At 35.4% G+C, this 26,653-nt stretch overlaps 1 protein-coding gene and 1 pseudogene across 3 annotated transcripts; one reads left to right on the top strand and one right to left on the bottom strand.

Annotated features, from left to right (window-relative positions):
* Positions 1-4,639: 4,639 nt before the first annotated feature.
* LOC120581028 (uncharacterized) lies at positions 4,640-4,757 on the top strand (annotated as a pseudogene).
* A 379-nt stretch (positions 4,758-5,136) lies between these two features.
* ARPP19 (cAMP regulated phosphoprotein 19) lies at positions 5,137-23,516 on the bottom strand. 3 transcript variants are annotated; one of them, XM_039889010.1, is made up of 4 exons: positions 23,422-23,516; positions 23,160-23,214; positions 13,948-14,070; positions 5,137-9,232 (listed from the first exon to the last, which is right to left on the bottom strand). In XM_039889010.1, the coding sequence occupies exons 2-4, from the start codon at positions 23,202-23,204 to the stop codon at positions 9,059-9,061; spliced, it is 342 nt and encodes a 113-aa protein (XP_039744944.1). In that variant the 5' UTR covers positions 23,205-23,214; positions 23,422-23,516; the 3' UTR covers positions 5,137-9,058. The 3 variants fall into 3 exon arrangements, with proteins under 3 accessions (XP_039744944.1, XP_039744945.1, XP_039744943.1); XM_039889011.1 differs by lacking the exon at positions 23,422-23,516 and adding an exon at positions 23,309-23,411; XM_039889009.1 differs by lacking the exon at positions 23,422-23,516 and having other exon boundaries at positions 23,160-23,354.
* Between the last annotated feature and the right edge of the window lie 3,137 nt (positions 23,517-26,653).

Genomic DNA, 26,653 nt, shown 5'->3' with positions numbered 1-26,653 from the left:
TCCTGTGTCCTTTCGACATACACCCCATCATTGTGGGAGGGGTTTTTTTTCCTTTTTTTTTGGAGCACTTCCTTACTTTCTAGCGCTACAAGATGCTACAGGCTCATCTTATATATTTCCTCTACGGTCTTAGAATCTAGCCATTTCTCCAAGGAAAAATGGTTCCTTTCATTGGAGAGTTAGATTAGAAACTAAGATCTGGGCCTCATTGCTCTTGGGGTATTGTTGCTTCTAGGCCTTCTCAACCATAGAGCAAATGTATACATACCTATATATATTTCTATATGTAGAAACCTGTATTAAGCTAAACGTTAGTTCACATTAATGTCTCCAACTCTAATCCATCACCACAAAAATCATTCTAGCCTCCTCCCCTGGCTTATCCATAAATTCTCCAACAGTGAGAAACCTGTGCCTATCTTTCTTTTCAATCAGCAAAACCAGAACAATTTATGTGTCTATTGTTGTTGAGGGGTTCAAATGAAACAAATGGGAAAGCGTATTGGCAACTGGACTGTACTGTACAATTTTAGGATATTATTATTATTTTAAATTAATTAATTTATTTTTATGATGACATTGGTTAACAAAATCCAGTAAGTTTTAGCAGTTGGAGCTATATAGGAAGATATGGTATCTATCAAATTTGTTTACCTGTCCTCTTTTCTGTGCTTTAGGAAAATTTCTGTATTAGTCCTGCCTCCTGAAAGAAAAAGCAGGATTCAAATTCTCACCTCTTTTGTAGCTTGGATACAGTCACATGACCTACTTTACTAGATTCATCTGCACAAGTCTTATGATATGTAGGATACAAGAAATAGGCTCTACCCAGAATCCCCATTTGTCAATGGTGGCAGCAGAGGTGGCCAATTTGGGGACAACAATGGTTAATTACATCAAAGTTGGGCTCCTGGCTTTCAATGTTTGGTGGCGGTGGTAGTGGCAATAGCAGCAGCACTTTCCATATTAGGCCATTGCTGTAGCATGTTTCTGGGATTTGTCCTGAAAGATTTATATCGACTATTTCTCTAGCATTCCAACAATTTTCTGTGATCTGACTCAAGGAGCCAGAGTTGTGAATTTGTGATTGAGAACCCTGACCGTGAGAGAGTGGTGTAACAGGGGTGAATGGGAATGGCTACACTCTCAAAGGTGTATGTCTTTCAGAAAACACTACTGGTACTTTCTATGGCCAGGCACTGTGCTAAGTGCTAGAGCAAAATCGTAAGATACCTTTCATGGAAGGGAAGATAACTGAATGAAGGGAATTAGAATGCATTGTGATTAAGTGCTAAAAGTATTATGTGGAAATGATTATTGTGTCTTGGAGGATGGAACAGTTTACACATGGGGGAGGAGAATATTAAGTTTTCACAAAGGTATGTTTGAAATAAGTTCTAAAACATAAGAGTGTATTAACAGACATCCCAACTAAGACAAGATGAGTGCAGATTGGGGAAAGATATTTATGATGCATATAACTATTCACATTTTTTTTTTTTGAATAAAGAACTTCCACTTCTTTTAGGAGACTTGACATAAGACAAAGGCAAAAAGCAATGGTTGCCTTACATAGAATCTAGACAATAATGAATTCAGTCAGTTCAGAAGTCCCAAGATGACGGCTGTTTTTTAGGATAAGGGAGCAACAAGTTCAGAATGAAGGAAGGAAGAAGTGGCCTCCAGGGGAGAGTCTTCTGAAGCGAAAGGAAGAATTCATAGAATATTTGATATGATGGAAGACCAAATAATAGTGGCTATGATAGAGACCAAAAGTATAAAGGGAAAAAATAGAAACACCAAAAAAAAAAAAAAAAACAACCCCCAAAAGTTATGTAAGGAATTGTAATCATAGCATAAATTGTGATCTTCAGTGAATATCTATCGACCTATAAAGTACTATTAATGATTATAAAATAGAATGTAAATATTAACCTTGATAATGTAAACAGATGACAAAAATTGAGAGGAGGGGAGTCAGAAGGATAGGTGTTAATATTGTCATCTTAACAGTACGCAGTTAAGAAATACTGTTGACAGCCAATAAAATAAGAAATAAAGGTGAAAATACATTATTCGACATTATAAAGAAACACTATAAAGGAATCAAAATTAGTGATATTATGATCCTAGAAGTTTCTGAGGGAGGAAGGTAGGAAGTGTTATAAGCTAAATCTTCATCTATCATTCTCCAAAACCAGTACTTTATGCCTAAAATGAAGAAATTGAGAAACAGTGGTATGAACATATTGAGAGTTATGGAGGCAACTATCGGAAAAAAGAAAACACTAAACAGCTTGACTATTTCAAGTTCTCCCTCTAGAAAGGTAAACCAGTAGTAGAGGTCTATTTTGTGATTCTTAGCTTTTCACTGTCTTCCTACACTATACCTGAGTTCAGAATCACATTCAAGTATGATTTTAATTTTCTAAAAAGCTGAAAGGAGCAGGGTCTAACAATTTTATAGAAGCAACTTTTGGTTCTATCATTCTTTTCCACATATTTACCTTATGACTGATACCCCGCTTGATGGCATTTGTTCCATTCAGTTCTCTTGAAAATGACCTCACCACCTGCTCTTTCATGTACGAGACTAAGGTCATTCAGTGAGCACTCTCCTCTAGGGCCTCTGGTCATTCATCCTGACTCTGTGGAAGGCATGTCAAAGCTGATCTCTTCACGCATGCTCTTGATCCCAGTGCTTGCCTTCTTGCCTCCTCTACATCGTTTTTCTTTATTTTTTGTTTTGCCTATAACCGTACTCCAATCTTTCCCCATTTAAAAGCGAAACCAAAAACTTTACCTTTTCATGTACATCAGAATCTCTCAAAAAAACATGCTCACTACTAATGCATCTTCAGTCATTTATCACCCCCCTTCTTTCTCTGCCACATACGCCTTCATTGAAATTGCTCTCTCCAAATGATGAGTGATATCAATTTCCATATCTGCTGGCATTTTCCCACTCTTCTCACTGCTCTGCTACACTCCATACTGCAGACCATCTTCTTATTGAAATGTATTCCTCCCTCTGCTTCTGACTCCTGTAGAACAGATCTCTCATGGGAATGTGAATATATTGTGATCAGCTAGCCATACTGTAATAGAATACATCCAGGAGTTACAATATGTGAAACAAATATAATGAATAGAACTTTAAAGTGTACATATAAACCTGTCAGAAAATAAACTTGGTAAGAATACAATATGTGACCATCTTAATTACTCCAGCTGGCAACACGAGCCATACATCTAATTCATATACACGTATTCAAGACAGATGTCTTATAAGCAGTACAACTGTCTGCCAATTAAAAAGAACTAATATTTTACTTATCTTTCAGCAAGTACATTCATAGTGATTGCGGCTTCTCATAATACTGATAGTGAAGTGGCTGAGAATTGAGTAGGATATGAAAAGTTTGTGTTCTATAACAAGTGTGGCCTGGCGGAAAGTTGCCCAGTGGTGTTTGATTCTGACCTTTATCTTGTTAAAATATGGCTGCTCTACACTGATCATTTCTGCAGTAATTCAAACAAATAGCAACTTCCATTTATAAACAAAGTCATTAGAAAAATTAGCTTGTAAAGAAGAAGAAAAGCAAGAGCTTACAATACATTGATCAGCCTAAGTTATTGGTAAAGGAGCAGTAAAGAAACTTGGAAATCAGATGCAGAATGCATGCAAGTTTATGATCACAAGAAAGAGTAGAGAAGCAGTGAATAGTTAATACATCTTCACCATGGACAATCAGGTATAACAATTTCAGCTGATGTGAGGTTTGCAAGAGCAAAGCTCTTTGACCACTTTCTCAAAGAAACACTGAGTATACAAGCATCCTTCACTGACATGGCTGAGACCGAGAATCAAGCATCCTCTCTGCATCCATGTCCTTAAAACTTACTTTTCCAACCTAGTATTCTATTTTATTCAACAAGTATTTGAGTACCTATAAGCTGTTTCTAGATGCTAAGGATACAATAAAGAATTCAACCTCTGGCTAAGGAAGTTAAAAGTTGACCTGAGATCAGAATGAAAAGGAGCCCGCCAACCTATGAACCAGGGAGTGTTTGATGGAAAACGAGTGTTGAACAGGAATAGGAATGAGCTTAGAACATTTTAAGAGGTTGTATATTAAGAATGGAAGTAGGGTGGTGTAAAGGGATTGGTAGCATGGACAAGGAAGCAAGAGTGGAAAGTGATGTGTTAGGAACTACAGCAGTTATCCAGGTAAGAAATATTAGTGGCTTGGGGTATGGTGCCAGCAGTGGCAAGAAATGAACTAATTAACTAGATTTTGGTGGACGTTGGTCGCAGCCTCTGAGCAATCAAGAATCACTCCAAGATTGGTCTGAGTACTTCAGATGAAGGCTGGTGGAGGAAAGGGCAATGTTAGGGAGAAAAATCAAGAGTTCCTTCACATGTCATGTTCTCCAAACATCCTTACACATGTCCACATTTTCCCACCTCCTTGTCTATTTGAAAATAACATTTCCTCTACCTAAAATGGTCGTCTTCTTCCCTTTTCCCCGACCCATTTCTTAGTCAACTCTAACACTTTTCCGATCTATTACTCATCCCATTTATCCAAGTTGAATAACTCATTTATTTACACCTCTTAAGAAATGTAACTTTTTTGTCGATAGCCATGCTACCCTGAACAAGCCAGATCTCGTCTGATCTCAGAAGCTAAGCAGGGTCGGGCCTGGTTAGTACTTGGATGGGAGACTCGAAGGAAGACCAGGTGCTGTAGGTGTAGAAAATAAAACACTGACAAGGTCCTTGCAATCTGAGGTCAAGCAAGGGTTGCCTCACCTAAAAAAAAAGAAATGTAATGCTTTTTACCCTGCATTAAATTTTATGTAATATATTTCTCAGAATGTAAGCTGTCTTATTTACCTGACAGTATTGTACTAGTATTTTATGACATGAAGACTCACAATCTGTAAACATTTAATGTTACCTTAATCACAAAGCCTTTACAAATATAAACATTAACAGCTAGATCTCATTAAAACAAAACCGAAAACTACAAAAGTCAAATTCTTTCTGTATATAGGAGCCTAAATCTAAAAAAGATCAACTTCAGAAATCTTCTGAAAAACAATATATTTAAATGACACAAAAACTACAAATTTAATCAATAGAAATTAAGTAGATCAATTTATTTTTCTGTATATTTCACAAGTATAATTTTGGAAGGGCTATTTGACAAATTTCAGCATTAACTTGCCGACACTATAGACATGTTCAACAAAAAAGGCATTAAACTCTTGGCCCTTTTAGTACAGGCAAAGTGTCCTATTGCATTACAAATGATATGCAATAACAGATTTGAGGGCATATTAAAGGAATTAGATGTTTTCTTTCAAATGCTTTTTAGTTAATAACATAATACAAACATACATTAATGGTTATGACCACCAGTGATTTGTAGAATAAAACCCATAGACCTACCTACTTAAAAGGCTGAAACTAGCAAGTTATTAAAATCAGTTTTCATTCTTAAGATTAACAATCCCGGAATGAGATTTATCTCAACTTTATAAGGTGTGGTGGGGAAGATTGGCAGTGTGTATGCTGAGTTCCAAAGTTGGGACAGTAGCTCAAAATAGTCATTATCCAGATTAGGATAGTGTTCTAGAAATCTAAAAATGTGTCTTTAATTGTAACCTACTGGGAAGGATATTAATGACTGATAATTCATCAGCCCTAAACATCATTTAATGAAAGCCATTAGGAAGCTTAAGAAAGCTGGGATGGGGGATGAAGTAAAATGAGGTGAATTAGGAAAATGAGGAGTAGAAATGTGTTTGAATGTTGGGGAATGTGAAAAGGCCACCAGAGAAACTTCTTTGCCACTCGGATGTGCTCTTCCTATAGGCTACCTGCCCCTGGATCACCAAATACCAAGTTTAGAGCACAATTTAAGTGGAGATTACATTTCAGCTTTAATAAAACTTCACTATTTGGCTTGAGAAAGAATATATGTCTGATTTTGTAAAAAGGATCAATAAATATATTAGAGGTATAGTTTTGTTACATCAAGTAAAAAGAGCTGCTAATTCCAATTGAAGTACTAACAAGTAGAGGCCTTACTAGGCCTCCTTTGATGAATAGTTAAGACTTATTTTTAGGTCAGCAGCACAAGAGGATTGAATAACTTGTAAATAGACTGAAAACATGCTCTTTCCAGTCCATCAAAACAATCCAACAATCCTTACTATCCCAACGTGCCAAGAACTACATTTTATTCAGTTGTAACTTTCAAAACTGAAATGTTTCTCAAAACTGTACTTACAAGTAGGAGCTACTAGACATGAAATGGGTAATTTATTTCAGACATTAATCAATTTTCATGAAGAATTCGTTCTCTCCAACTTCGGTTTATTTCAGCACTAATTTATAATAAACAGGACAATGATTATAATTAGCCATTTCTCAAACTACAACTCTGAAATCATAGAAATGGACAATTATGATTAATCTCATCTAATCAAAATCTTCATTTGAGTAATGGCGAAACGGCCTGCAAATATGTCTTCAATAAACTGAGCTTTGAGGCAGAACAAAAAATAGAAAAATTTAAAACCTCTCTATCCCAAGCACCAATAATGGAGGCTAAGCGATTATACCTACAAATCCTTAATGACAGGTCTTTCCTAATGGAAAATCCTGAGATTTTAAGCACTGTGACTTTACAGAAGGCAGGTTGGTTTAATGAGGAAATTTACCTTTAATAAAAAGACAATCAACAATATTTTATTTTGGGCACTTACTCAGTATTTCACAGATCCTCAACAAGTTTTGAGGTAGGTTAAATATTATCATTGTATTTCACAAACTAAAACTCAGGCAGAAGTTACATCACTTTTCGAAAACCACAGGAAGAGTCCTAACAGGGTCGAGAATAACATGGTCTTTCAGATTAATCTTCTCTGATGTGTAGATTTAATAGTGATAGCTTGCAACTATTCATTACAAAAGACTAGATATTACAGAAATTCTACTTTGGGGTATTTTATAATTCTTAAATCCTACAATGATTACACATATTCTAGAATAAACTACTTGCTCCCATCACGAATATAACTATATAACTGATTCTTATAATTACAAATTAGCACATTACTGATTTTGTTGCTGTTCTGCTTTCTGGGGTAGGTGGAGCAGAAAGATAACCAGCAAGCTTTCCTCAGAGTGTTAGGTAGTCTTTAAGTGCAGGTGCTATTGCTCAAGGCACCATCCATGATGATTTGGGGTCACAGGAAAGCAAGTATACAAATGGAGCCAAGATCAAGAAAAGATGCTCGGATCCAAAAAGGGAGGCCCTGTGCAAGTCAAAGATGAAGAGAAAAATAGTATCATCTCAGATTACTGATCCTCATTATCATGCTATAGCATTACAACTTATGGGAAGAACGCTTAAAGAGCAGTAAATTTGTCCCAATAAAGTGTGTTAAAGTTATTACTAAAAAACAGGTAAAATTAAATTGCTATTTTATTAAAGCGACATGTATAGAAGCAAAATATCTAAGTTTTTAATATGAATATGTTCCACCTATCATGTAAATTACTCTAATTGTTACAAGCCTAATTCACTTAGCTCATCATAATTACTTAAAATTATTTACTAGAATCAGCTCTTCCTGACATAGGTTCCTGGGCCAGTCTTCTCAAGTATTTGTTTCATTATAAAGTTCCTTTTATTTAAACAATTGTTAAATATTAGTAATACAGGATTAAGAATGGTTAAGTAACTGGGCAATTATAAGGAAAGCATCATTAATGTGTTATAAAATACAGCACAGCAAATTTCAAGAGTAAAGATAGACATCTATGCTTTTGAATAGACTGAAAAGCACAGCCCAATATGATCTGAGTTAAAGCAAACAAACAAACAAAAAAAGGGGGCGGGGAGGGGCCACACGAGGCAGAGTATTAAAGCCTTTTATTCTAGTGTCCCCAAAATTGACTATGGAAGTAAAATGTTTCTACATTTAAGAAATCTATATAAATTAGAAGAATTGCAATTTTCATAAAAGTCAAAATGAAATGTTCTGCATAGGACAAAAGATATGCCTAAGCAACATATCATATTTGCACAAGGCCACTGAATGTCATGGATATTAGTAACAAATGGAAAAGCTATGGCAGACTGAGCAAAGATTTCAGTTTGGTATTCCATAAGCCCAAGATTGTAAACTACTCTTACTATACAAAAGCTCTAATGACATACAAGGTTTTGTGTAGGAACTTTTGTGCTTCTGGTTGGCACATCATCTACTTCTTAATATGTGAAATTAATACAGACATTTGTGAGAGGTTGTGCAAAACTACTGTATTTACAAAAATGGCACAAAAGTGAATTCAACAGTCAATGCACATGCATACTTCATTCACATCTTGAACAAAAGGTATTCTAACTATAGAACTGAATATTAGCTTCAACTGCAGCTGTTAAGCACTAGGGTCACATAAGTTACACCAGAATGGGCAAATATTGCCCAAGTAAACGTCTATTGTTAAAGCTGAAAGAGGTTTAAGGCCATTCAAGTTCAAGCACAGAAATACACATCTTTTGAAGTCCCATCCATTTGAAATATGTGTCCTTTCTTCCAACTTGTGGTCTTAAACTTCTGTTATATAAAATACAAAAGGAAAATACAGAAGAAACCAATACAATAGAGGTTATATTAAATAAGAGTAACTAGAAGCTATATATAATTAAGAGGAATTAAAGAAAGCTAAAACATTAAAATTGTAAAACTCGCTTAGTAGTTGTTAGGACCAGTCCTACACTAGCAGTTAGGTAATATATACAAGTGTTTTCAAGTAGATTATTTTATGTTGCTCTAACATGTTCTTTAATCAGTGCACCTTAATTAAAATCTCTACACATGTATCTTCCCTTACAAGAGCAGCACACACTACCGCTACCTGCAAAGCTGTCACTCTCGAACGACTTAGTGAATGAAAGAAAATAAAAAGATAGGAAGTAACATATTAAGGGAAAATAATGGGAATTAGAAGATTCATGCAGTTCAGCTCTTTTAATCAGCCAGCCAGCTTGCTAGCAACAAGGGACGGTTTCCGTTGAGGAAGGTCCTGTGGAGTGGGAATGTGGTCACCAGTGACCTCTGTCTTATCCGGGGCTGCAGCAGCAGGAAGTTGCTTGTTCTTCATTTTTGCTTTAGCCATGTTGTAATCCCCGGAATCAAAATATTTTTGCTACAAGAAAGAAAAAAAAAAAAAAAAAGAATTCAAATGAGATTTTAAAAGCTTTCACGTGCAGTTACACTGGTTTAAGATACAGATGTGACCCTACATTGTTAGTACAAACTAAGTTAGTCTAACAAAATTTAAACAAAAACATTAATTAGATGAAATAGCTATGTCTCTGTAGCGAATTCCAGCACAAGTCAACACTGAGAAGTCAGGCAAGAACCCCTTCTTCAGGCTTACTTGTATCATTCTGGTTTCAGTGTGGAACACTCATGATTGACACCAGTTACCTCATCAATCTATCCAGGAATGAATGAACAGTCCTGGACTTAAAAAGTGAAACGCAAACCTTTCATTTACTAATGAAAAAAGCAGGCTGATATTTTTGCTTAAATAATTTTGAAAATAAAAATACATAATTCACCAACTTGCGTTTATGATGTATTACCCACTTTCAATCAAACTTTATAGTTATCAAAACTATTATTTATAGTTGCTGGTACTGTCATCTAGGACAAGCATTTCTGCAAGAATCTAAAGCATTTACTTGAACCAAAGCAGTTCACTAAAATCAAAATTAAAGTTAACATATATTATATAAATGTCTAACCACTATGCTGTACACCTTAACGTAATATAATACTAAGTGTCAACTCTAATTGAAAAATAAAAATAAAGATTAAAATATAAACACTAGGATAATGGAAGAAAAATCACTAGAAATTAGTTATCACTTAAAACGTACATATCCCTATCTTACAATTGTTTTTCATTTAAGACAGTAAGTACAACTATCACTCTTTCTAGTATGAGACATAACAACCATCACTAAAACAAATTGTGATGAAAGCTAAAGATCAATCTTAATATAGTAATCTACCTCAGCTATCTGTTCCAGAGTGAAAGATGAATATGCCTGAATTCCAACTTCTCCCTATAATGTTTAGCCTACCTTTACTGAATGTCTGCTATACACGACTCCAAGGCGAGAGACAGACAACAGTCAAGTAAATCAACTATCATGCTGTTTTAAGTACAAGTGGTTTGTGTGCTCAAAGGAGGGAAACCTAACCTCAGTCTAGGATAGGCAAAAAGGAATGATACAGGTATGAGGTGAAGGCCTGGACACAGGGTGAGGGAGAAAAAAATTCTGAGACTTCAAAGATACTTCATGTGGCAAATGAAATAGATGGGAACTCATAGTTTAGTATAAGATAGTTGAGTGGCCTGAGAAAAGGTTTCATTGGCTGCCACCCTCTAGGAACTATTCTTTGATAAGCCAGACCTGCTCTAAGGCCAAAGGGTGTAAAGTTAGAAATTGCTTTTCATATGTCACTATACATACATTGAGCAATAACAAGGAAAATTGGGCCAAGGCCTTCTAAGGCTTGCTGCAGCTTCATTTCTGCATGTTTTAACATGAGTGTAGTAAAAAAAAAAAAAAATCTAAGAACTTCTTATGCACCATTTTATATCAGAGAGCTACTTCTGAAGTTTAGTAGCCTCTATAAGAGAACAAAGCAGCCTGCCAAACTGTTTACTGAGTCAAAAGCACAAATGAGATATTTACCACACAGTGCAAATTTTAGGCAGATTATCCTCCACATAATAAAGTCAGTTTCTAACGATACCTATTTTATAGTAAGCAAAAGTTCATTATAAGGAGCTCTCAACTATAGATTCTCCACTCTTCTTGGAGAAAATAAAATAAATTTATTTTAGTGGCCATAGACAAAACTAAACTCAATGCTTAACAATTGTAACTGCTCTAGGCAGAAGAATGAACTAGACCAATGTTTCTCATATTAGGACAGATACAGCCTAGGAAGGCAATATTAGCTGCCTTCCAACAATTTTTTAAATTTTGTGTTTTTAGGTGAAAGTCTAAAATTAAAATATATCTGGTTCATCCGGATGACAATCTTATAAAAGCCTCCTCCCACTCAAATTCAGGGGCCCCAGTTACATCAATATTTATAATTGTACTGACACTAAGTTATCACCTCAAGAATGTTTAACTTTTAAGACCATGTTTCTTAAAATTGGATTCTCAGTTTTCTTGGGACTTCACAAACTCCACATATGAAAAAAACCATGGGCTAAAACTCTCCTTCTCAATATTCCTTCCCCCTTTAATAGTCTGTATAGTCACTATGTACACATCATATTATTAAGAGTCTAAAATAGGTGTCAATCCTTGACATATTATAGGAACATTTATAAGTACAGTAAAACAGAATGGGACCTAACATAAATAATATCTAACCAATCCTCTCAAATGAAGAAAAACTACTTAAGATACAGTGCAATTTGCCAGCTTGCTATTATGACAGAGGAAAACGAAAACTCAGGATCCTATGATTCAGATTTAATTAAAAAAAAAAAAAAATCGAAACTCTTTTATCATAGAAGAAAATGATATCGTTGAATATTAAGACTTCATTTCCCTAACATAAAAGTATTTATTCATTGACATTCTGGTATAATAAACAATCCATTAAGAGCTCCCTTCTCAAATTCTGTAACTTATTTCTTGATTCAGTGGTATTTTTTCTTTGCAAGTATTTACACTTACGACACCAACTCCAAGATATATTTTTGATTCACCACAATTTATTTAACTATTTCTCTGCTCCTTAATAGTGGTGCTGCTTCTAATTATGGTTAAAGCTACAAAGATTATCTTCAAACTTAAATACTTTTCCTTATATTAAATTATACCCTTAGATTAGTTCACAAATTATTCATTCGATGAATATGAACATTTTTATAAATCTTAATCCAAATCCCTTTCTAAAGCAATAGCAATAATTTTAAATGCTACACACAGCAAAGAGCATATTAGCAACATCTGACTTCAACCTTACCAGTGGTTATTATTTTAAGTATTTTTCTCATTTAGTTGTATGTATACTACGGTATGACTGTTCTTATTTACATTTCACTGATTTCTATCATTGATAAATATTTTTCATGGTGTTTAGTATCTGTATTTCCTATTAAAATCCTTTATCTAGGGGCTCTTTAATGGGTTTTTTTTTGTACATTTGAAAGATCTCTTTATGAATTACAGACATTAACTATCATTTTTGTAATAATTTCCCCATTAAATTACTTCTCAAGGAACAGAGGTTTTACATTTTTATATATTTGGTATAATTCTTTGTCACCCTATTATTTTAAAACGCGAATGTTATTCTTTCACGTTAAGAAAAATACCATTCTATATTTTGCCACTTTAAAGAATATGTTAAACTAATTTTTAAAAATATTCTTTTGGTAGAAAGACAAAGTACATGATTTCACTTAAAGTGGAAGAATCTAAAAACATTAAACTCACAGAAACAGAGTAGAACAGTGGTTGCCCGAGGTCAAGGGGTGGGGGAAAGGAGGAGATATTGGTCAAAGGGTATAAACTTTCAATTATAAGAGGAGTAAGTTCCAGGGATCTAATGTGCAGTATGGCAACTGTAGTTAACACTAATGTGTTGTACACTTGAAAGTTGCTAAGGATATGGCTTTAATGTTCTCATCAAAACAACAAAATGGTAATTATGCGAGGTAAAGGATGTGCTAACTAACCTATTGTGGTAAGCATGTCATAATTTGTATGTGTATCAAATCATCTCACTGTATACCTTAAACTTATACAATGTAACATGTCAACTATATCTCAATAAACCTGGGAAAAATATCCTTTTGGAATTTGGTTTGAGAAAATAATCCGCATATGACTACAGCTAATACATACATATAAACACACACATACACAGACATGTTTCTATAAGCAAGCTGCATATATCGGTATACTTAAGGTATTAATTTAAGGAAAAACATGATTTGGCATCTGGTATAAATAATATCTAACCGATCCTCATTTAATAATTATCTTCCATAAACAATATTTCATCCTTCTCTGCTCTCCCTATATGGTAAATAATTTCAATGTGCTTAAAGTGAAGATGGAGCCCTTAAATTTTTTTATAAACAAAGGAAGGGATTAGAAAAAAAATCTAAGGAACAAACATAACATTATTTCAATTCAGATCTCATTGAGAAATAATGGTTTTTACCTCACAAAGTACATTAAGATTTTGAGGGGGAAAAAAAAAAGTTTTCAGTAATTTAAACTACTAAAATTACAGTATATAAATTACATTAGAGTAATTCTGTGAAATGTATTATGTAAAGAAGAAAGCAAACTATGCTTTTATAAGTCATCATTTCATCCAAATAAAAAGTATTTTAAGCTCTAAGGTATAGTGTGGAAATCACCTTTAAAACAGGTAAACTTAAAAAAAAAAAAAGGGCAGAATAATACATACTAGCTTCTGGATAGTGGTTGCTTTTGGAGAGAGGGGAGAAAGGGGATATATATACACACATGTGGTAGGTTTCAACTACATCTACATTTTCTTTCTTACAAAGATAAAACTTAAATATGGCAAAGTATTTAAACATTAAATTTGGGTGGTAGGCACATGGGCTCTATTATATTACCTGCACCTTTCTACAAGCTTGAAATACTTTACAGTTAAAAGTGATAAAGAATAGATTCTTATCATACATATTTATAGAATGAAGAGTCTAAGATATTAGAAAGAAACATACGTATCTATTAAGGTACTGAGCTATATATGCAGATTCCCATTTTCACAATCTCTACTGGCACACCGAGTTCACAAAGCTTAACTATTTTGAGATTACACATAAGAACTTACCCCTTTCTGTAATCGTTTCCTTAAGAAATCTGAACCTCCGGGCTTTTGTCCCAGATGAGGATACCTTGCTTTTAATTTTGCTTCTTCAGCTTTCTCGGGACTAGTCACTTTATCTTCCATTTCCTGAAATAATGTTAAATAAATTACTTCTCTATTATATTTCAGTTATTTAAAATAATTCAATTTTTAATTTCTGGATTCTGACTTTAGTTGTCAAATGCCACATAATGCAGTGTCTGACTAAGAAATCAAGCACAGGAGCTTTTAAAACATCTCTATCTTGTTTTTCAAATGATCCATGTGATAGCTCTATTATAGCTATGATGCATGTGTAACACCCCACACACTGGATAAAAATATCAAGATAGCTCAGCTCTAAAGTCTTGCTTGCCATTACTTTCCAGTCATGTATAATACATTTATAGTTAGTCACCTTCTAAGGAACTCATCAGCTCTTTGCCTATATTTAGAGAATCATCCTAATACTGTTAAAATACAAGATCTTTTTGATCGCCTATATTTATTCAAAATCATGTATGATTAGAAGCTCCTGAGATTCTTTAATAGAAACTAACAGCAGCTTACTTACCAGCACATTTTCCCTGAATAACTCAATACAGAAGACCTTGATATTTGGAAAGGAGAAAAACATCTTCATCAACCTTCAACATCTATGTATAGTATTGCTTAATTATCCCTTATATTTTATGACCCTGTTGATGCTATAGATTTCATTCTTTAGTGGATCAAAAACATGTCTTATGACCAAGGACTGTCAACATGTTAACGCTTTTCACTTTTAACACACCAGCCTTGATATAGTTTACTTTCTTCCCAATAGTTATTATTTTATAGAAAAGCAGTGTTTATCACTTTATGGCAAGTACTGCAGAAGAATGAATGAATCAAGAAAAACAGAGTTGCCCTAATAGGGGAAGCTAGGCAATGGCACGGTGCACTTTCTAGCTAATGGACTTGTTTCTGCATATCAGCTCAACAAAATGATATACCTCTGTACATCTCAATTCTCTCAGGTTATTTATGAATAGTCAAAAAACAGGAATGTTAAATCTATAAATGCCACACCCACTGTTCTTGTATAGCAAGTAAATCATTTATCAATCTAGGAACTGAAGAAACTTCATGCAACTTTTACATATATTTTCCTCAAAATTATACATGTTTTATAATCAGCTTTATTCATCTTATAATTTGTGAATAGCTCCATCCCGAACAGCTTCCTCACGTTACATTCTCTCATTTTTAGTCTTAGAGGATTTTGAGAATAAAGCTGCTGCTGTCAAATACACTTGCTCCATGGGGCTTCTTATATGTATAGTCTCTTCTGCTTCAGGTGTTCTATTTTCCTTTTATGTTTCAAGCATCCATTTTGATTTTCTGTCTTTTTACAGTGATCACATTATTCACTCACTTGATGGACACAACATTTAACTATGTGGCTCAGCCAGAGATAGATTCTAAAAAGCATCAGTGATTCTGCCGGTCATTCCATTAAAGAAGGGTATGTCCCAGAGAGAGGTCAAGTGTGAGGTATATGATACAAACCTACCATTCCCATGATGGTCTCAATCAGGAGGTATTTTTCAGAGTATAAGCATATCAACGTATTGTTTATCATTCTAGTGTTGAAAAACTCAGCCTTTACAACACAAGCCTACTACTACCTCAGTTGGCAATCAACTGAAGAATCAGCCCAGACATTTGTTCACCAGACAACAAAGTGACTACTTGACCTACTGAGAATTGATGGGGCAGTTTCCAGTATAATCATAACTTTGTTGGGATTTTTCAAGGGGGTTTTAGTTATATGCAATTTGGCCTTGCTAACTTTAGAAACTAAGCCCCATGTAACATATGACTACACTGTATTGCTCGCAGAGGCTAGAAAAATAATATAAATTTAGGAGGTGGGCTGGGTCACTAGTTAGTTCTCTGTGGCTCAGCCTTCACTCAAGCCATTTAATGTATGGCCCCAGGGTATCTGAGTGCTATAATTCAGAAGCAGGATTGGGAGGAGCAATCCTACTCGAGTTCTCCTGCAGTTATTAAATTGGTTACTATTACATCTGGAGTTGGGCTAGAAAGGACTCTCACCTGATTATAGCTTTTCAGTCCCAGGACTTTCAAATTAAAGGGTATTCTTGGGCCTAGGAAATGAGGGTCTCCATTTCCTTTGATATGATTCATCAGTTCACTTTATCTAGGATTCCCTAAATTTCTGGTATAGAGGTAGCTCAATTTTCCTGAGTTTGCAGTTTCTTCAAGTTTCTCCCATTTTACAAATGAGGAGGGAAAAGTTGTACACAATATGCCATTTTATCTGGCATTCTCTTATTTTCTTAATAAGAATTACATTTATGTATATATTTATATGTAATAGCAACTGTGTTCAATCAAATTAAAATAGTTTACTATAGAAAAATGTTTTGGGCAAAACAGCAACTACGGCTGAAAATATCGTTTAGGTTTAGAATGGATTTGTGTCCTAGAAAACCAAACCAAGCCATGAAGTTTCTTATCAAATACAAAACACATTGGCAAGTCCCTGCTAGATCCAACTTCATAGCTGGTTCAGAATTTCGGCTGCATTTAACACCAAAAGGGGAAAATAAGACCAAAGCTGCATTTTTTTAAACATAGTAAATACAAATACCATCAAGATGTCCATCATACTTCTCATGGATCATTTGGAAACAGTCTTAACCTTCTGCAGATGTAGATGTTTCAAGGACCTCTCTGATAAGCAAGTTCAAATGCCTGAACATTTACCAACGTTCCAACACAGCTACAGATTTGCTTGTGGGGTAAAGTATAAATAACATGTCAGGTGCCAGACTGCGTCCATTGGCATTCAGCCAGGTTACCCTTCTCTAAACAATCCCCCAAATCACTACAGTTAGAAACCTTAAACTACATTTTCCTAGACCGCCGATGGTACCTACGCCAAATTAAAAGGCATGGGAGAACGAATCCATTCTGTTCCTGGTGATGCCAATGACAATGTACAGAAAGCAGTAGGCCATGTCAGCTCCTGGCCTCAGAATAGTGTTCACTCTTGCAGAGTGTCAACAGCTTTCTGTAATCCCTTACCTCTGGAAACATTATGTTCACCTTCTGCTCTTCTATCCCTTTTAATAATTTATAACCTAATATCCTAAATCACAGCCCTGTCTGTTTGAAATACCCATAGTAGTTTCTATTCTCCAGAAAGGACACTAACTGATAAACTCAGATAAAATAGGCAATTTATCCCTACAGTCATGTTTAAAAATGTAAAAGGGGAAAAAGAATTTGGTGGGATTGCTTGTTTCTGGACATCCTTTAAAGGAATTCCTAAGCATTTACCTTGCTAGAAAGAAAATACATCCCCCGAAAAGGTTTGTGCTATATAAGAAAATAACAAAGAAATTGTTTATACATGCATGTACATGGACAAAGAAGTCACTTTTCTAATCCCCTTCCAGCTTTACTGAGATATAATCGACACATTCACTCTTTTAATGTGTTAACATGAGGTAAAAACAGAACAAAAATGTTATATAACAGTACAGTATTTTTAGAGTTTAACTGTTCCGTGGTACTGTATTGTTAAGAAAAAGGGCTTATGATATTTTACATTCTGTTAAGGATGCATGATAAAATTTCAAAGGGAACCACCTAAGTAATAGAAACAAACTAATAGTGGTGGCAAAATGGGAGAAGAAAAGAAAATCAATTTTAAAAAAGGAAAGAGAATGGTAATAAAATAAAGATCTAAGAGAAGAAAAATGTAAAATGAGAGAAATTAAACCCAAGATGTCAGTAACCACAACAAACATAAATGAGCTGATACACTGCCTATTTAAGTCTAGCAGCTGAATTTAAAACAACAGCTACCGCTTGCCAAGTACAAAGTAAACATACAGGGAAATAAAACATACCAGGCAAATGCTAACCAAAATAGAGCTAGTACATCTATATTATTAGATAACACATTGAGACAAAAAGAATTATTAGGGATACAGAAGATCTAAATATTCATTCCTCTAAAAAAAAAAGCCTCAAAATATATAAAGCAAAATTTGACAGAAATACAGGGAGAAACTAACAAATCTATCAGCATAGATTTCAAAACAACTTCAATTATTGCTAGGAAAAAAAGACAAAATAGTTGAAATATTTGATTTTAATTCTCAGCCTAACAGTTAGGAAATGCATATTCTTCTCAAGCAATAATAGAAAAACTGACTAAACACTAGATCACAAAGCTAGCCTTAACCATTTTCATCCAGACCACCATCTACACCTGTAATTAATTAGGTTAAAAGTCATCATTAATAAAAAATACATATCCTTGCCATTTGGAAATTAGAACTCATTACTAAATAATTCATGGTTAAAAAAGGAATCATGTGAATAAAAAAAAAAAAACAACTTGGGACTCACTAATAAAAATTCTAGACATATCAAACTTGTGTGATACAAGTGTCTCTTATGAGCTTATATTAGATAAAAAAAACTAAAACTCAATGAGCTATGTATCTAAATTGAGAAATTAGACAAAGAATGGAAGCCGAAGAGAATAGGAGAAAATAAAAAGCAAAAATTAATGAAACAGAAAACAAAGATACAATAGAGAGGCTTGACAAAGGGGGGAAATAACAATCTTCTTAAACCAAGAAGTGTTTTTTAGAATTCAAACCTGGTTTTAAAATTTTATTTTCCAAGATACCTTTGTGTTGTACAGCAATTTTACTACTTTTTAAAAATAGATGCCGCAGTGAATTCACTTAGCTGATAATATTTTATTTGGGGAAGAAGGGGTAGAAGAAGCATCATTAGAATTCTTGAACTTCTGACTATTGGATTCAAACTGGGAAAGCAGAAACCCAGAATATTTTAACAAAGATATATGCTTATGATGTAAACATAAAAATTAAAAACTGTATCTTAAATCACAGTTATCCTCTTGACAAGTACCTATGCCCCAAAATGATCTTTGTTGAATACTCTATACTTAGCAAAGGGTATAATAAATGTTATTAATAAATGTTAGGCACTTATAATTTTGTGAACTATTCTATTGAAATATATTAGCTATTCTTTCTCTAAGTAGGTGGGGTATAAGGTATAAATACATATAGAAAGAACATTCACATAATTAAGGATTATTTTGTACTCTATCATGGACTGATATTAAGTCTGAATGACTGATACCACTTTTTACCGTTCAGCAAAGTTTCACAGCAACACCAGCAATAAAAATTTGACCACTCTAAGCAAATTCCCCTTTATCTCCTAGGCAATATTTTCACTTTTGCACCGATTGATGACTACATAGAAAAGATTAATGAAAGCCAACAAATCCTTTGAGATTTGCCAGTAAGGTACCAATAGCATCAAGTTCTATGGAAAATACTACAGTCCTCTTAAGATCTTGCTTCTTGCCCAGTGCCTGGCATTTTATGGCTGTCCAATAAAATGAACAAATACAATGTATTCCAACACTTTCAATAAATCTAAGAAACTTTCTAAACACCTGATAGTTTCACCATTAGCTTATCTTTGAAATATTTAACTGCCGTATAGCAAACTGCTAAGATAGCAAGGAGAAACATTTTTAGAAAACTTTAAGGTTTACCTTTAAGACTGCTAAGAATGGCTAGCCCCACACAAACTAAATTAGAATGTTATTCTCTGAATTGAAAACACTCTAGTAACCTTTTAGTTACCAAAAGCAGTGTGTCAAAACACCCCCAAAAATGTCAATAGTAACTGCACTTTAAAAACTGGGAAAACAAGAAAGCAATTTATATCCACTTTATTGATGACATGTGGAAATAATTTAAAGAATAGTTCTCGTCCTCTTCCACCACTCGAAAAACGCACCAATCATGTCTTTTAAAGTAACAGAAATATTTTAGTTGAGAGCTCTACTTGAGTTAGCCTCCTCCAAGACAATACCTTACTAACTTAATTTGATGAATCTGGTAATGAAGTCTTTAGAAAACCCACTGAGATCTATTTTAAAAAATTTAAAAGCCACAATATACATATAAAATACACACACACACAAAATCCCTCTACTTTTTAAAAATTTATTTTTATAACTGACATGCCATATTAGTTTCAGGTATATAACACACTGATTCAACATTATGTACCTTACAAAATGATCACAATAAGTGTAGTAACCATTTATCACTATCCATAGTGATATTACATCCTCCACTTATTTTATAACTGAAAGTTCGTACTTAATCAGCTTCCTCCTTCCATTCAGACTTAAGTAGGTCTAAGCTAAGGTTTTTATATTACCATGGTCTATCGCTCCTTTTTTTTTTTTTTTTTAAACTGTAGTACTAGCAATGCCTTTGTATTGGAATAATACTTTGGCAAAAGTTTCAACTGAAAGTTTTGAGAAAAATTCATTCGACCAGCATTTTCTGAACAATGCCAGGTACTATGCTAGGTGTTATGGGACAAAAGATAAAGGAGGGTCCCTGAACTTAAGATGCTCACAATGAAAACAGAATTATGTATTTTAAATCTCTACAAGCCTCTTCTCACTCCCAGGACCAGAGTGCATGCCTATCTTAGCTTAGTGGTATTCAAAGTGGAATCCACAGAGGATAGAATCATGAAGCCTCTGGTAAATTTTTAAAAATGTTTTATTTCCACTTTAATGATAATCTAAAAGAAAAATATAAGCATATTCTAGTGCATCTGAATTTCTATCTTATATCTAAGTAGTGCTATGTGGCTTACTTGTCTGAGCTTTCATTTACAATGAGACTCAGTGGTATTACTCCTATAGTACAGGATGAGAAAAAAACAGAATCGAATTACAACTTAAATGATATATCTATGACTCTACAGTTAAATGACCACATAGTTTACTAGTAAAGAGAACTGAGTCATCTCATATGGCCTTAGAGAAGTGTTAATTTGCCATATTAAAAAAGCTCTCACACTTGTTAACAATTGCTACCATAGTCTTAATATTAAAAATTTTCACCAAAATATGATGTCACTCTGAATTAATAATTAGACTGGTTTGTTTGTATTTCATTTGTTTTCATTTTAAAGTATATAAAATAGTTTATACTTATTTTTACATTTGTATACCTTTAATTAATATCGCAATAATAGTGGTCTATACAGTTTGTCATCTTAACAACGGTGCACAAACTACTCACGTAGAGAAATAGTGACAAAGCTCTTTATATAGGGCTCATCTCTTTATCTTAATTTTTCAGAGACAATAGTCTACTGTACCATAAAACTGTAAAGGTATTTTAGCTGAATAATTTGGCTTTAATTAAAAGGTCTACTGGGTACACAGACAATAATGCAATATTTTAGGTCCTCTACTTTTACAAATAGAACAAACTGGTGATTTGGCCCATAGGAACAAAGAAGTGACTCTGCACATTTTCCTCATGTTGAGGAATGGTATCCACGCTGCAGGCACTCAACATCTACAGCCAATCCTTATTTCAAAATGGGACATTATTACTAACACTTTGTTATTAATGACAGCAACCCTAAAACCAAAAAACCTGAAATAGATTTTTAATGCAAACACTCATGAAAATATTCAAGATATCATTAATATTGTTGAGACATAATATTAGGCTATTTCAAGTTAAAGCATTTATACTGTAGAAATCAACACTTTAAAACTTTGGCAACATACTAACAAATCTCATAAGAGAAAACTACAGAGCAGCTATTATTGTACATCGGAAGTCAAAACCGAAAAAAAAAAGTGAAAACTGAGGATGATTTCAGTGTTAAAGACAAGACAGCATAGACATGGGTCTGTTTTTCTGGATTCCTAAATCCCAAGCAATAATGAGTACCATGATACATATTTTACAATAAATGTTAGTTAATATTACTATAAATATTTTTAACCCTTAAACTATACTTTTGCCCCCCCAAAGTCCACTACTTTACAAAGTGTGAAAAATATCCAACATAGTTTTTATTGGAATATTCTTGAATAATGTGGTAACTTGGTCTTAAGTTATTGCTGTTTTGTTTTTCTCCAGTTAACAAGTAATACTACAACATAATTACCCAACTCAGGAAAAGTTAACATAGTTAATAACAAATGGAATGGGTTTAGAACACTAATCAACTTCCCATCCTGACGAAGAGCCTGGGAGGAACATTAAGCAGAAACTCCTACAAAGTACAAGCGTTAGACCAAATCTTATTCATGATAATGCAGTCTGAGTTTTTAAAAGTGTTGGTAACTCCATAATTTAGGTAACAAGATATTATGGGCCTTTGTGGCCCAGCCACAAGTACTCACGATGGTAAGACAGCAGAAATAATTATGGTGGAAGGGGCTAGAACTAGCCTAGATAAATTATAAAGCCTTTATATTCGTAATTTGAATAACTGAGGATTATTTCCCTACATCACGAAGATATTACAAGTGAGTTTCCAAAACAGTCCAATGTTTCCACGGAACACCTAGTCAACTAAATTGGTAAAAAATTTTAAATTGCATCCTTTCGATTTTTAGTCGATTACTATATGCAAATCCTACTCACTGGCTCACATTTTTTGAGCACGCATTATGCTAAATACTATAAATTACCCACCTCATAAGCCTCACAACCACCATATAAAGCAAGTACTATTACTCATATTATACAGATTAGGAGACTGAAGCCTAAAAAGTTAAGTAACTACGTTTAGTCGGCTAACAGGAATTGCAACTGAAATTCGCCCAAACATGAGATACCTACCGCCTTTAGAGTGAAAAGCACGCAGACGATACAAGTCATAGAGAATTAGTTCTTCAAGGGCAAAATAAAACTTTCTAAGCAAAGCGAAGATACGAAAAAACTTACGTTCCATGCCTTGACTGAGTCCTGGGTTCTTCTGCATATTTATATGATTAAGAAAAACCACGACACACCGAGGCGTTAAAAAAGGCACGTTTCAGAAAACACGCGGCGAATGTTCAAATTCCCACCACGCCGGCGGGAATTACCAGAGTGACTGCGGACAGCTGATCCGGGAGCGTCCCGCTTGCATAGCCGAGGCGCACTGGCACAGCCCACTCGCCGCACCAGGCGCCGCGGGGCTGGCTCCGGGCGCGCCCTCTGCCCGCAGCGGGAGCAGGCCGCCCGCCAGGCCCGGTCTTCGGCAGGGGTGACTCGGGGCCTCCCGGGCTCCCCGCGCACACTCACCTTCTGCTCCTCCGCTGAGGCTGCCTCGGGGACTTCCGCGGACATGCTGCTCCCTCTGCAGAAGGGACACCGGGAAAAGATGAGATTGCCGGGTGGCCGAGGGCGCCCAGCCGCCACAAGCCCGCCGGCCCCGGTCTCCCAGCACCCACCCGGGCCGCCTCCGAAAATGGCCGCCGCCTTATGACGACACGGAGCCCCGCGGCGCTCCGCGACTCCGGCCCGCCGCCCTTCCCGCGCCGCCGCACGCCGCGCCCCTGCCTACCTTATCCAGCTTCTCCGGCTCTGCGACGCCCAAGCACTTCCTTTCTTCCTTCAAAGGTCGCGGCTCGCGCCTCACCTCACATCCGTCCGCCGAATGCTTTCTGGGACTTGTAGTTTGTAAGTGGAGCCGCATCTCCCCGCCTTTTCCGGCCTTATCTGAACCTTTATGTTCCAGGTGCTTTACTATTTCCACCTCCTCAGACTCACTTCGTCCCATTCTCCTCGTTGCCCTCCGCTGTGCAGCCGCACAGATTCTCTTTTGGGCTCTTCAAAGTTCTGTGCTGCTTCCCTTCACAAGTCTCTCCCCCTCTGCTTCACCTACCTAACCCTGTTCATCTTTCACATCCCCAGTCCTGCTCATTGCCTCAGGAAAGCACGTTCTGAGCCTCTACACTGAATCAAATCCACCTCTTAAATGCTATCACATCTCTGTATACAACACATACTAGACATTAGACAGTGATCATTGTGATTATTAATGTCCCTTTTAATAATCCCCTTTAATAGTGTATCATTAGACAGTGATCGTTGTGATTATTAATGTCCCCTTTTCTGCTCTGATAAGTGCCATCGGGGCAGGGACCTCGTCCATGTTTGCTTATATTTCACTCCCAGAGCCTAGCATTTCCTAGATATTCAATAAATATATGACAAAGGAATGAAGCTTACATTCGTTTGTCTACTCCTGGAGTTCCACTCCCACAACTTTATTGAAACTGCTGGTGCCAAACTCCTTCAATGACTGCCCTTTTTAAAAATTATTATTTGTCACTGTGCTAGGCACATTTTATTTAATTACATATAACAATTCTGTGAGGTATCTATTGTCTTTTTTAAATGCGAAAACAGGAGCAAATAAGAGAACTAAATTATCTTGGTCATGAAGCTAGTAAGTGGCATATCTATTCCATATAACTCCATGAATAATGCACTCTGCATCACATTACGTCAGCTTTCAGAAAAATGTCCAAACAACAATCATTGTCCATTCAAGATTTGTTCCTCATTTTGTACACACTATTTCGTTAATAGTTACTGGCTTCCCAGATGCCAAATCATAAAACCTGATAGTCGTTTAGACCACGTTCTTTCCCTGTTTATATCTAATCAAGCAATGGTGTCCTACTATAATAGCTTGTGGTGTATAGTGTTCTAAAGGTTCCTCTTCTCTCCATCCCTTATCATCTTTACTATAGCTATTACAATAACCTTGTGACCATTCTTGACCTCCTCAAATCTCCCTCCAAACAGCCACCAGAATGATCTATATAACATGCAAATTAGAACTTGTACTTCCCTTTAAAAAACTATTTTAGTAGATCTTACATGACCTGTAAGATAACCACGCCCCGTAGTATGGCATCTTATATTCACCATTACATAGCTTTCTCTATTTTTCTTTACCTTCATGTATTTTTCTTTACCTGTATGTATTCAGATTATTAAACTGAATACATACAATAGAAACAGTCTCAAAGTGGCCCCTTCTGTATTCCCCAGTTGTAGGACTTCTGTTCAGCTAGACTTCAGGCAACTCCCAATGATGGTTGTTCTGTAGTTTAGTTGTAATTTTGATGTGATTGTGAGAGGAGGCAAGCATAGCATTTACCTACTTTACCATTTTGACTGGAAGCTGCATTAGTCCAATGGTTTTCTTAATTGCCAAATTCTTTGACATTACGTTTAATCCTCACTCTGCTTACCTTCTGAATGGCGACTGGCAATTCTTGGTGGTTCAAATGAAGTGTCTCCCAGAAACCAGGAAATAAGGTTGCCCTCTAAGAGTTGAACTAGTGAAAAGAAACAGTTAATGAATGCACTTCTGTGGGAATTTGGAAACCACCAAAACTCTACTAGGGTGTCTTGGGTAGATTCTCAGACAGAAAGAATTGTATACTGCACTCCTTTTGGAGAAAAGAAGAGGTCTGTATGGTGAGGAAGTATTTAAAATTCAAAGATTCGAGAGGCCAACTCTTTGACAAGAATGTCCCTTGAGAGTGCCTTAAGTTGGGCCAGTTGAGAAACTTTGTAAGATCAACTAAATATTTGTTCTCATTCCATACTCACAAAGTAAACTACTAAAAATTTGCCTGCCTTTTTTGCAGAATTACAGGGAGAAAGGAGAATGCACTATTTAGACTAACTGGAGCTTCTAACAGTTTCATTTTTAATAATAAAGTGGCATCTGGTATATATCCTATATCAATGTATTTGTGAGCTTGGGTTAAGATCTGATAGACACACATATATAAAAAATCAGTATGCATGGCCTTGACTAAAGAGAATCTGTTTCTGAAAGATAATGACACTTGCATGAGGACAAGGTTGAATTTCTGGGAGGCTAACTTTGGTTGATGAAGAATTTACAAAGGCCAATGCCCTATTGGGGGGACCTGTCTAGGAAGCCATTTTTCTTCAAGTGATACCGCTCTGCATCGTCAACCATAAACCTTAATGTTTAATATTGAACACTGATTGCCAATACCCTGTTTTTAAAACTTTCTTCTCTTGACCTCTAGGATACCACTCTTGTATTCTCTCCTATTTCTCTGGCTGTTCTTTCTTAATCTTCTTGGTTGAGCCTTTACCTGCTTCTTAATGGGAGAATTCTAACAATTCTGTCCTTGGCTCCCCTTCTCTTCTAGTTTTATACTCTCCCGAAGATCACTTCTACCCTCATTCCTTCAACTGCCGTCTATATATTCTAGATCAGTGCTTTCCAACAGAACTTTCTGTGATGATAGACTATGGTGTATCTGTACTATCTAATATAGTAGTCACTAGTTATATATGATTATTGAGCATTTGAAATGTAATAATGCAACTGAGGAACTGGATTTTAAAGTTTATTTAAATTTAATTAACTAAATTAGCCACCGGGATTAGAATTACAGAGAAACTGTAACAAGAGTCTCACTAGGCCTGGAGCAAGGTCCAAGAATTGATGTTTAACCAGAGCTCCCCCTGGTGATTCTGATGCACACATGCACTAAAGATTTTTCTGGCTTAGAACTTGGTTGGTGTATAAAAGCTTAAAAAAAGATTAGGGCACTTTTTGAGGTGTAGATACTCTAGCTCAAGAATTTGTAAGAGTAAGTAAAGTAGATGAGATATTGTCCCACCTCATCTATTTCTCAAACATCTGAGAGAAGTCCACCTGCATCATGCTAATATTGTAGCTAATATCAAGAACAGAATACATTTTTCATGAAAGGAACAGATAAGATCAATTC

Source organism: Pteropus medius, unplaced genomic scaffold, assembly GCF_902729225.1.
Source record: "Pteropus medius unplaced genomic scaffold, Ma_sr-lr_union100, whole genome shotgun sequence".
In the NCBI taxonomy this organism is placed as follows: Eukaryota; Metazoa; Chordata; class Mammalia; order Chiroptera; family Pteropodidae; genus Pteropus; species Pteropus medius.
Note: the sequence above shows the minus strand (reverse complement) of the source record. Positions and strands in the feature narration are given on the sequence as shown.